The sequence below is a fragment of the Cryptomeria japonica genome, chromosome 3, assembly GCF_030272615.1.
Source record: "Cryptomeria japonica chromosome 3, Sugi_1.0, whole genome shotgun sequence".
Classification (NCBI taxonomy): Eukaryota; Viridiplantae; Streptophyta; class Pinopsida; order Cupressales; family Cupressaceae; genus Cryptomeria; species Cryptomeria japonica.
This window is the reverse complement of record NC_081407.1, coordinates 514,799,985-514,811,840: the sequence shown is the minus strand read 5'-3', so window position 1 is coordinate 514,811,840 and position 11,856 is coordinate 514,799,985. Positions and strand designations below refer to the sequence as shown.

Here is an 11,856-nt window from a genome sequence, read left to right as displayed (position 1 = left end):
GACCTAATTTTCAAAATACAATAAATACGACAAAATAACAAGGTTTGATTACTTACTTCGTTGCCTATGCCAATTTCCCTATCGAAGGTCCATACCCGCTCCACGCGATGTAACTCTTGCCCAATTCTTGTCATAGCTTCACAATGATCACTCAAGGGATCTCTACTCTCTCCAAATCCTCCAAGGTTGCAATGCACAAATGAACTAAATGAAACCCTAATTTGCTATTTATAGACCAAATTTATCCTAATTAGGGATGCCTAGTGCATTGGTCACCGTCCCTTTTGACTTCCAAGCCTTGTAAATTGACCCTATGGATCTCGTTTTCTAATCAGAATACATGTTTGGAATCCTAATCAAATTGTCAACAAATCGACATTCAATTCATGATTCCTCGCCCACTTTCTCCAGGGGGCATCACATTACCCTATCGCCACTAGGGCATACTAGGGAAAATTTTTATCAAAATTTTCTTTGAAACAATGCTCAAAATCGCATTGTCTCAAAGAGGGGCAAAATGTAGACACCTAAAATTGTCCCGTGCATGTGAATGTTATTTTTACTAATTATTCCTCCTTGTTAATTAAATAATTTAATTTATGCAATTAATTTAACTTTGTTCCTCTAATTTAACTTTACTCCACTTTAAATTCAAAATTAAAATTTCCCTCCAACTTCATGATTAAATAATTAATTATTTAATTATCTATTTTTTTCTCTAATATTAATTAAATAATTTATTTATTTAATTAATCTCACTTCATATACACCTTAATTGAATGATCTTTATTGTTTAATTAAATTGATTTCTATTATCTTCCCATAATTAAATAGTTATCTCAAATTATTTAATTAACTAATTATGTCCTCTCAATTAAATAAATTTCTTAATTTGTTTAATTTATCTCACATGTCAAATTTCATTTTCAAAAATCAAATTCCCTCCAAATTAAATGACATGAAAATTTAATTTATTCTCCTACAACACATGTCGAAAATGGCTAATTTTCATTGACTCTCGGTTCCACTAGTCACTCATCAATCACCTTTTCTAACTAGTCAATCAGTCCACCTTTTTTGAAATCACTTTTTTCTAACTAACTCATCTATCCACTAGCTAAGTTAGTCAAATTAGTTTACTTGCTAATCAACTCTAGTCACATTGACTAATCACCCCCCAGCTAACTTGTCTCAATGATCCTCCGCTATTGATATTTTTATTCAATTCTCAATCTTGATCATTGATTTGAAACCTTCAATTCTATAAATCTAACCTCATTCTCAATTATCATTAACCACAATATTTTATTTCTTGTGCTATCATATTTTGGGTACTGTGCTACAATTTAGAGAGCCATTCCACACAAGTAACAAGAAGTAGAAGAATAATGGAGGCACTTGCATCAAGTTCAACCTTTGGTTTGCATTGTTTTATATGTTCAATTTGATGTTTAATTGTTGAATTTGGAATGCTTCCTTCATTGTGCTTACGATTGGGATTTTGTGATTGATCTAGAGTTAGTGATTGCTCATATGATCCTTCTCATGCTTTCCCTTTTTCTGGTCATTACAGTTTCACAGGTTTATCTCCTCATGCATATGAGTTCATTTATAATGCCATCCATTGATGAGGAGTTTTAGGAGATGTTATTGGGCTGAATTCATGATTTTCAAATGGATTTGAGTTTGATCTTCCTTGGTTAGAGAGGTTTACATCCATGTTGATTTATGAGATACATATGTTTTGTTTGATCTTGATGATTAGCCTAGACCAAGTTGCAAGAAATCAATGAGAAGGGGAAAAATGATTTAGGAGCTTAAGAAAATCCTTAAGAACACACTAAGATGTTGCAAACAAGAGGAACCATAGTGTATTTGATCAAGTAGAATAATTCCCCAATCGAAGATGTTATATGGGAAAATGAAGATTTTGTGGAAAATAATCCACAATTGATCCATACTGAGGACACCACTTCTTTGAAGATGGGGCATGTTATGCCCTTATAATATTTATTGCATTGGGATGTGTGTTGCTAACTTTTGGTTAGCATAAACCTTAATTCAATTATACAATCATGTATAGTTGTATATAGGTAGTTTGGTCAACTTGGTGACATCCAATGTATATGCATAGTACATGCAAGAGGTAGTGAATAGTATTTAATCTTCCTATTTTAAAATCAATTTCTTGTTGAATTTTGGATGTTTGACCACTTAAAGCAACTTGTTATTGAATCAAGTATGTATGAGTATTGATATTAAATTTTCAAGTATTTATTGTTGCATTTTTCTATTATGGAAGTTATTTTATTACACTACCTACTAGATATTTGAGAAGTTAAGATGATGTCTTGAGGCATTATTGATGAGCTTACCGACTTGAAGGATGAATGGGTTCTCTTGGGTGAAAAATCTTGGTGAACCAAATTAGTGGTAATGAGAAATTTTAGAGACACGTTAATACACAAAGCATGTCGATGACCTATATGATGATAATGCAAATTTGCTTACTTGATAAATCCTTTATAATTGAAGTGTGATTTAATGATATTTCCTTATCAATTCCACCCATAAATTCCCATTATGTATTTAAATATGTAATGCATTTCATTGAATAACATGTCATAATAACATATTTCATGACATGCGTGTTATGTTGGCTCATAATGACTACTAAAAGAACATATAAAATAATTTTAAATTTAATGTCTTAAATTTTGGGGGTCATTTTTATATCCCTTGAGATTGACCTCGGTCAATACCACATCATCATTGTAATGATGTTTAAGGATTAACCATTTATTTTGAGGTAGGGAGTGAATATATGAGAATTAGTGCAAGTAGGGTGAAAGAGGGATGATGGATGGATCCATGAGCCAATTACAATGTAAGAGCATGCCACTTATTGATATATTGTCACATTCAAACATTCTCATCAAGTTGGGCTTAAAACTAAATGGGAATTAGCATAGATATGCAAATTTCACCATTACAAAAGTGCAATGGTGATATTTTCACACCTATGCCATTTACAATTTAGTTTTCTACATGTAGAATGTCTTAGATGCAATAACATATGAACAAATGACATAAACACTCTTATTCTTTGTGCAACTCATGGCTCAATCCCTATCCACTTTTATTTATCATTTCCTACACCTATTCATATACATTAAGAATTTACTCATCATGATTACACCCTCAATCACACTCACTTTCATATGTTTATTCCCTATCTTGAAATTGCCATTTTAACCCAAGGTTCATTTATGAGTAGCTTGGTATTGACCTAGTTCAATTGTGTGAGCCATGAGAATGAACTTGAAATCCAAATTCTTAGATTACAAGTTCTCCATCCCCTTCTATTAGATGTTGTGAGTTGGTTTAATACATATTTTGTTCAACATGTTGCTATGTCATGGTATTTGAAGACATTAAACGTGCACTTATTTTATCTAGACATCAAGGAAAATGATTAGAGTATAGTTTATTTTTTAAAGGAATAAAATAAATACATAAGCATGTATCTTGTTATATGTAGTTCAAAATTTTCATTGCTATTAATTTGAATTGCCAAAGATGTTTTGGCTTAGAAAAATCCATTTACCAATCAACTCAACAAACTCCTAAATGATGTCTGTATACACCAAACAAACTCAAACATCAAGAAGTTAGAGCAAACAACTTTTCAAGTTCTTGTTTGTCAAAGTATTCCCACATGTCACATAATTCTTGCATGTCAAATCAAATCCTTGTTTCTTGAGATTGACACGACAACACTTGGGATTAAACCTTAGGGATTTCTAAAACTATATTTTCTCTAATATACCCATTAGATTGAGTAGATTAATTTTGGTTAGTGGCAAATTGATTGGTTCACAAAAAGTTTACCAAAAATTGTAGTAGTCATGTGGCCTCTCATCTATTGACAAAATTGGTTGATTCACAAAAAATTTACCAAAAGTCAAATCTCTCTCATAATCTTTAAAGAAAAAGTCAATTATTCTTACACCACTATATAAGTCATAATATTTGTCCTTTTAAATTTTTAATAACATTATCAAAATATTTGTACAAACCACTTTGAAAGTTTAAATTAATACTTCAGAAAAAAATAAAATTATTTTCTTCTTCCATATAACCATTTTTCATTTAAAAATATAATAAAATTTTCCAACATTCTATCTTATAATTATAAATAATTATGTTTGACCTCGTGAATATTAAAAATATTTTATTCTATTCGTTCCGAGATAGACACGTGGTTAGAAGGCATTGGGAATGAGTGGCGGGAATGAAATTGGAGGGTCTCAATGTGCCGAGTTTTTGATCACGTCTGCCAGATGAGGCGGTTCAGTTGTGGACGGGACCACCCAAAGCAGTTGTGAATGGGGACGCACTCACAATATTTTAGGGAATGGCAGCTTTAAAGGACGATCTACAATAATTTGGATCTGCTCCCTTGTTCTTTACCATCTAATTTATGCACGTTGTGATTGATGAGATTGCACAGGAAACCGCCTCTGTAACTGAATTAAGAAGCGAGGGGAGTGGGCAGGAAACGAAGGGAAGGGAAGAATGGAATTGAAAGGAACCGGGGAGAGTGAAGTGGAAGCCTTCTTGGCAGAGTGCAGGCGTTCTGGAGATGGTGCTTACAATGCCATAAAAGGCATTCTGGAGAGGCTCGACAATGTGGAAAGTCGGAAAGAAGCGCGGGTGTTCCTCGCCTCGGTTCAAAGGCACATTGCTGCTACCGACTCCCACAATCGCCTCTCCATTTTCCATTTCAACATTCATGATTTGTCCCTCTCCAGTTACGAAGGTCACTTCTCCCTTCCTTTTTCGTTTCCATTCACTTCTACGTAACCATACTTTTCAATCATAGTTTGCAAAGTCAAACATGGATGGATTAGATTAGATTTGACCTCTGCTCTGTCTAATGTTGTTGTATGACGGGCGTGTTGCCCATGTCTTTCAATAGTTATTGATTCGATCTGATCTGATCTGTAAACATGAAGCGGACGACCCCTGACATAAATTCTCATTTCAACATTGCTCAAAACATCCCCAAATGTCTATGTTACAAAATAATAAGATACATTTGTTTCCGCACAAACGAAAATCCGGGAATTTGCCGTGAAAAAATTAGTATTCAAAATTTTCCCTATCATGCGGGGAAATCAACACGAATCACATATGATTTTTTTGGATCACTTTGTGCCTTCCGATAGTAGCTCTTGGCGTCGTCTCCTAGATTGCAGCTTGCCATTTTCCATGTTTTCTATTTCCAGTTCTTCTATTGTGTATCGCATTTAAGTAATAATAAAATTAATAAAAGCCCTAATCCTTTGAGACAACTGTCACTACTGTCAAGATTCGTGATTTAACTTGCAATTATGTCAACTTTTGTTTTGATCGGTGCAATTATGTCAACTTTACGTATCTAACATTCATTATTATAAATCTAGATATACATGTTAACATTCATTATTATAAACCTAGATATACATGTTTCACGTTGATCACTAAGGAGGAGTAGAAAATCCTTTAGTAAATGTCAATGCTTTAATGGAGGGAATAACGAGTAGATAAAAAATTGAATATAAACTCTGATTTCTAGTTTCTTTATTCAGTGGACTATTTTTTGAGTTGTTTCATGTACAGACAGCCACTCAATGCCAAGGGCCACAATTTCCTATAGTTAAAATAATATAAAGTTTATGAAAAGTCCAGTTATGAAACTGATAGCATCATCTGTGACACTGCGATCTCTGTATTGTTTATCTTTCTACTTTCGTGGTAATAAATTAATGCTAGTGGGTTGGCATGTCATGTCACAGTCTAAGCCATTAGACTGAACTTATTATGTTGTTTTCTTGGAAGTAAAGGACCTTGCAGTTGCAGAACTATCATTATAATTTTTTACAAAGTTTTGCATAACGAGAATAAAAAAGTCAAGGTTTAAGGAGAGGGTTTGCCTCAAAAGAGGATGATTCTTTCCAAAAGAAGAAATCAAAGACAAGATGAGCGAAATTAAACATTTAGCACACCACGACTATCTGTCTCCATTATCAACACATATGACAAAGCAACAATAGCAAACGCAAGATCAAAAACAGTAAACCCACTAAATTATAAGAGGAAGACATGCAAAGTGCTTAGAGTACTCCTAACATTTTAATGTAATACACGAGCACACAAGTGGATCTCCAAATTTAGACAAAATTATCTCAGTACCAGTTCACATGTAACTTGCTTACATCACTACCTTTGCCACTTTATCATATTCCTTTATAATGGGTATTACACAAAAGTATCTGCAATTAAGGATATTTACTTTATGACTTTTTCAAGTTCTCTTTTTTAGCACCATAGTTACCTTTCCAATATGTCAACATATGCCCGAGTGTACATTCACACCCTTTACAAATTGATGATTTTTTTTTCCTAGCTGTGGCCATCGTAGACCTTAGAATTATTGGCTGCACCATGATTATAGGATCTTGGTTCTGGTTCTTGTCACACATTGGCTTCAGGTTCTTTAATATTATTCAATTTTGTCCTTTTTAATAATTTATATTTATTAACACATTGCGATTCGTTTTTCTCATTGAGAATTTGATAGTATGAACTCCAACATTCCCTTTAGGGTAAGACATCTCAAGATGTGTAATTAAAGAAGAATTAACTCAGCTTCATTGTTTTGGTACATAAAATTACATTATACGATTCCATTCATGAACTTGATAGTCCTTGGGATCTTTTCCTCTTGTTGTGGTTTCCTTGTTTGGTGTTTTAGCTTTAGTCTTTTAAAGCTTCTATGATTGTATTCTTACTAAAGACTGTTCTATTGGAAATAGATGTACTTTTGAGTCCCACTGTTTATTCTGAAATCAAATTCTTTTCCTTCTAGGATTCTGTGATCCTATAGTGTCCATGAAGGGATACCTTTATGCTTGAACGAGGTTACCTGGATGACATAATCATTTAAAGGGTCTTTTCCATGTTCACTAAGGGAAATATTTATTCTTAAACAAGATTAACCTGAGAATGTAATCATTTAGAAGGCTTTGTCAACTCGACATTTTTTGGTGCATGACGATTCTTTGTATGGTTTTTGTTTTTGGTTTGAAATAAAAGCTTGTTTTACATTACATTATGGGAACAATTTGTGTTTTCTCTAAGGAAATTGGCTCAAAAATTTGTTTCATCTTTGTTACATTGTAGTGATGTTGGCTAAATGATACTTAATCAACTAGAGTCAAGTCAGGGTTTGTTTATAGTTGGTTGATTATATGATACGCTTTCAACTGTTTATAACTTTATAGCTATTTTATATGGAGATATGCATGTGAAAGTATCTCTAGAATCATGTCTTTCTTTTAGTTGTGATTGAATACAATAGTATAAAATGTTACAATGCACATTTCTATATTGTAATATTCTGTTATTGCATTATTGGGACATGAATTTCAAGGCCTCCTTTAGCTTCCCTAACAACTAGAAATCATGACTTCATGAATTTAAGAAATAAATTGAATTGGATAGTTTGTGATTTTTTATTTATTTTTCTCAACATGATTTGTCTCAATGATGCTAGAGTAGTTCTTTTGTGCTGTGATCTATCGCCCAAATACATTTTGGTTATTGGATCTTGTGATGGATCCACTTTTAAGCCTAGATGTTTGTGATGGATTCCAGCTACTATTTTGGCAGGCTTCATATGGTTGTTGTAATTAGTTTCTTGATCATCGTTCACAAGATTTAGGCTTATATAAAGTCCTTGAAATCTTTTCTGCGGATATTTAGACTGTTGATTTTCTGTTATTCATGTGGGGATTGTTTAAAGCTCAAAAGAATGCTCACAGGTATAAAAGAAAGTTCAAACAAAAAGACAGCTTTTTATTAAACAAAGTGTCAGTGATGCATTGAGGTGAAACATTTAGAAAAATATGTCCTGTAGTTGGTCTAAAGAATTTTGCATGGTGAGCAGATTACTGTAATGATGGCCAGTCAACATGGGTCTGACCATTTACATAATAATTTCTAATGAGCATGACTCCTGATATTGGAGTTTTTAATAATTCAACACTTGCTTTAAAATTGAAGACATCAATTTTCAGATTCATCCCCACTCTTAATGTGAAATTCAAATACTGTGACAATTTGCAAAGAAGAAACATATTTCAATGTTAATAAAGACTGCTTACTAGTAGGCCTTTGCCCACTGAAACATATAGGGAATCTGTTGTAATTCTCACCAGTTCTCTAGGAAATCCATCACGTACCTCTCGTTTATTCAATTTCAAATTTTTAATGCATCAGTAATCAACTATATATCATCTCTCCCAATAGATTTCAAGCCAAACATTGGTTCTTCAGGTTGATAGACAGCTGCCCATTGTGAGTAGCCGCATCTGAAGTTCCTATCATGTGGAGGCAATTGTCCAAGTGAATACCTTTTGAACAGCTAACCAGGATAGGGAGACATTGATAGATCTTCTTTATCTTCAGGAACATCATGAGTGGCAATATTTTCTCATTGACCATCTCCTCTATTTTTCTTAATGAAAATTATAGTTACAAACCCTGTGATTCTAGGCAATCCGACTATAGTGATCCACTTTTTTTTGTTAATCATGCAAGGCTTTCCTTTATTGTTTATATTTCATGTCTATTCTTACTGAGAAAAAGCTATGTTCTTCTGTTTTGTCTTTATTGTTACTCAACCTTCTTTCTTCTGCTACAAACATTGCAATGAGTATCTTAAGTATTTGAGGATATCTGACTTGATGTGAATTATACATTATTTATTTTCTACATAATTTTAGCTTAACCTTTTGTGTCAGTCCCAATTTATGAATACTTCCGCGATAATGATCTCAAATCGTTTACATGATCTTTCATGCTTTATTTCATTGATCATTCATTAACAATAATAGACCACTGTTATTTCATCAAAGTATTTGAATTTTGGGCTTTGCCACCCAAAAATTTTAATTATACCTATCATTTTTTTACTAGACTGTCAGATTTGGATGGTGGATTTTGGTATCTGACCGTCCAAATTCAATAAGGATAAAGCTCTATCATCTTTAGTTTTTTGCTCAGCTGATTTGTCATTCTGTTTGTCATTTTTTTTGCTATAACATGTTCTGATAATCCAAAATATAGCTCAAACAAGTGTCTGAGCCATCTGATACTAATACTCAGCCCCTTATTAGCAATACAATACTTAGCTTTTTAAGAGCAATAACTTAGAAATCGCCTAGAGGCTAATCATTGGAAGACCCAGAGTCATCACTTAGAATTCCACCTTAGATGTCACTTCAGGGATTTGAACTTGGGTCTCCACAATGAGAACTCAGTGCTTTATCTGCTTTATCTCAATCCCATGGACATATTGGTCACTTTTACTAATGTCCTCCTAAAATTTTCTCTACATTAAACATAATTGATGTTATTGTTTCTAGATACGGAAATTGTCCATCAATTTTTTTTGTGTTATTTTGATTTTTTTATCTACAGAATAAAACAAATTTTAGAAGGTAAATACCTCAAAGGCTCATTCCTACTATATGTTTTGTCTGACTGTCCAATAGTACTCAAACTTCTACAATTCTCTGGAGGTCACAATGTTACAGAACAGACAGGAAACATCTTCATATTTACATTATATATCTCCTAGTTTGACGGGGGTCTGTCCCGTTTCTCTGTTGTATGGTGTTTTGAAGAATTCTATCTATAATCTGTGAGGAATCTATAAACAGTTCTAGTATTTCAATGTGCATTTAAGGGCTTTGAAAATGCTGGTCTCAGTTTTGTAAGGTTTGTCATCACACATTAAGTTACTAAAGGAGTGTGGATTGATTTACAACATATTAGGATCCATTGAAGTTGTACGTCTGTCAGAATTGACCTTCCCTAGCTTTGCCTGTAACTATAAATAAAAGTTACACAAAATGTGGTGTGAGGATCAATATAATACATTTCTCCAAATTACTTTTATTCTCCAGAATTGCTGTTGATTATTGGTATTTCTGTTTTATGAGCACTTTCCTTTGATAATAAAGTTTATGATCACCAGTTTTAATCCTTCATAGGGGCTTTTGATTAATATGCTTGCCAATTTCACTCTCCTTTTGTGTGCCATTTTTAGCATGACTTCTTGTATACAATATTTTACCCTAATTTTTTGGCTTTGCAATATTTGGTCCTAATTTTACCCTAATTTTTTTAGCATGACTTGCTTGCCCTTGTCTTTGCCTTATTTACTCAAACTCTAGTGGAGTTTGGGTACTTTAAGATCATGCGGTGCCTGGATATCATCATTGGAAAATGTGAGAAAATACACATGGATAAAAAGAAATTATAAGACAATTTTTATTGCTTAGGAGTCCTCATACATTAAGACATTCATTATGTTTGGCAGTTGATCTTGTGAATTCTTATAAGCTAGACATAGCTCTTCTTTACTTCAACTCTAATGGTGGCCCTAATTAGTCAAATGCTGGTCACTTGACATTACTATGACCTTAATTGCAATTTCTGATAATCTTGACCCCTAATGTTGGAGTTAAATTATTTTAATAAACTTAATCAAATATGTAGTTTCAAACTAGCTTGCTTTTTCCTAGTTCAAATCATTTTAAGTTAATTGATCATAGCTTTGCCTTAGGCCACTATTCATCAACAAGAACCATCTAGTCCAGTTCGCTCATTTATTCTCTGTTGTGGGCATCTGGCTGCTTTTTAAAAAATATCAAATCTTTTACTTTTCTTTATTGACATGAATTTGTTTGTTATTCAGGTTTTCAGCAAAATAGGAAGAAGTTGACAATGATGGAACTTCCAAGTATTTTTATTCCAGAGGATTGGTCCTTTACATTTTTTGAAGGAATCAACAGGTACCCTGATTCTATGTTTAAGGACAGAACAGTAACTGAGCTTGGGTGTGGGAATGGATGGATATCCATTGCATTAGCTGAAAAGTGGTCTCCTCAGAAGGCAAGCTTCTATTAAGTACTCATTTTCTGCCAATTTGATTGTTACAGCATTGGAGATTTACCTTTACTAAAATTGTACAAACCTAATGTTAATTGCCAAGCTTTCCCAAGGATTCTATGTTAAATGTTTCTCATGTCTTATTACTTAGGCTGCAACTAAACTCTAACATCAGGGTTTTTCCCAAATTGCAGATGATTGTGTTACAAAAAAATAGTAGATGTATGCACATTGTGTGTATTATAATGTACACACAGACAAACGCACATTTTTTTCATGCCTAAAAAATGTATGAGTGATTCATTTGATCCTTTTACAGGTTTATGGTCTTGATATAAATCCCAGAGCTGTCAAAGTTGCCCGGATAAACTTGTATCTGAATTCCTTAGATGAGAATGGATTCCCAATTTATGATGATGAGGGGAAGACTCTGCTTGAAAGAGTAGAATTCCATGAGTCAGATCTCCTATCTTACTGTAGAGAACACAATATCATGGTGGATCGTATTGTGGCTTGCATTCCACAGGTATCCGGTTAAAGTTCTACAATATTTTTTGTCTTTGAATGTTTTAGCTAATTTTAAAGGTGCAACCTTGAGTTTCTATTTTTACTAGAGTTTGGATCATCGTAGTTTCTAGAGCTGTTGAAATGATTAAAATAGTATTTCGTGATGGTTCTACAGCTCCACTTGATTTTAATATTTTGATTCAATTCAATGTCATGCAGATACTCAATCCGAATCCTGAAGCCATGTCAAAGCTAATCACAGAAAATGCTAGTGAGGAGTTTTTGTATTCACTTAGCAATTACTGTGCACTCCAGGTAAAGATAGATGACTTTATTATTTCATGT

The 11,856-nt window shown here is 33.2% G+C and overlaps 1 protein-coding gene across 2 annotated transcripts in view; it reads left to right on the top strand.

Moving 5' to 3' along the window:
• Positions 1 to 4,322: 4,322 nt before the first annotated feature.
• LOC131060200 (methionine S-methyltransferase) overlaps positions 4,323 to 11,856 on the top strand; it is a 44,299-nt gene continuing 36,765 nt past the window's right edge. The window contains exons 1-4 of one of the 2 annotated variants that reach the window (XM_057993351.2): positions 4,323 to 4,813; positions 10,811 to 11,007; positions 11,324 to 11,530; positions 11,731 to 11,826. In XM_057993351.2, the coding sequence (XP_057849334.2) occupies positions 4,579 to 4,813; positions 10,811 to 11,007; positions 11,324 to 11,530; positions 11,731 to 11,826 (735 nt within the window). In that variant the 5' untranslated portion in view covers positions 4,323 to 4,578. Of the gene's footprint in view, positions 4,823 to 10,810; positions 11,008 to 11,323; positions 11,531 to 11,730; positions 11,827 to 11,856 lie in introns of both variants that reach the window. The other variant, XM_057993349.2, reaches the window with a different exon arrangement.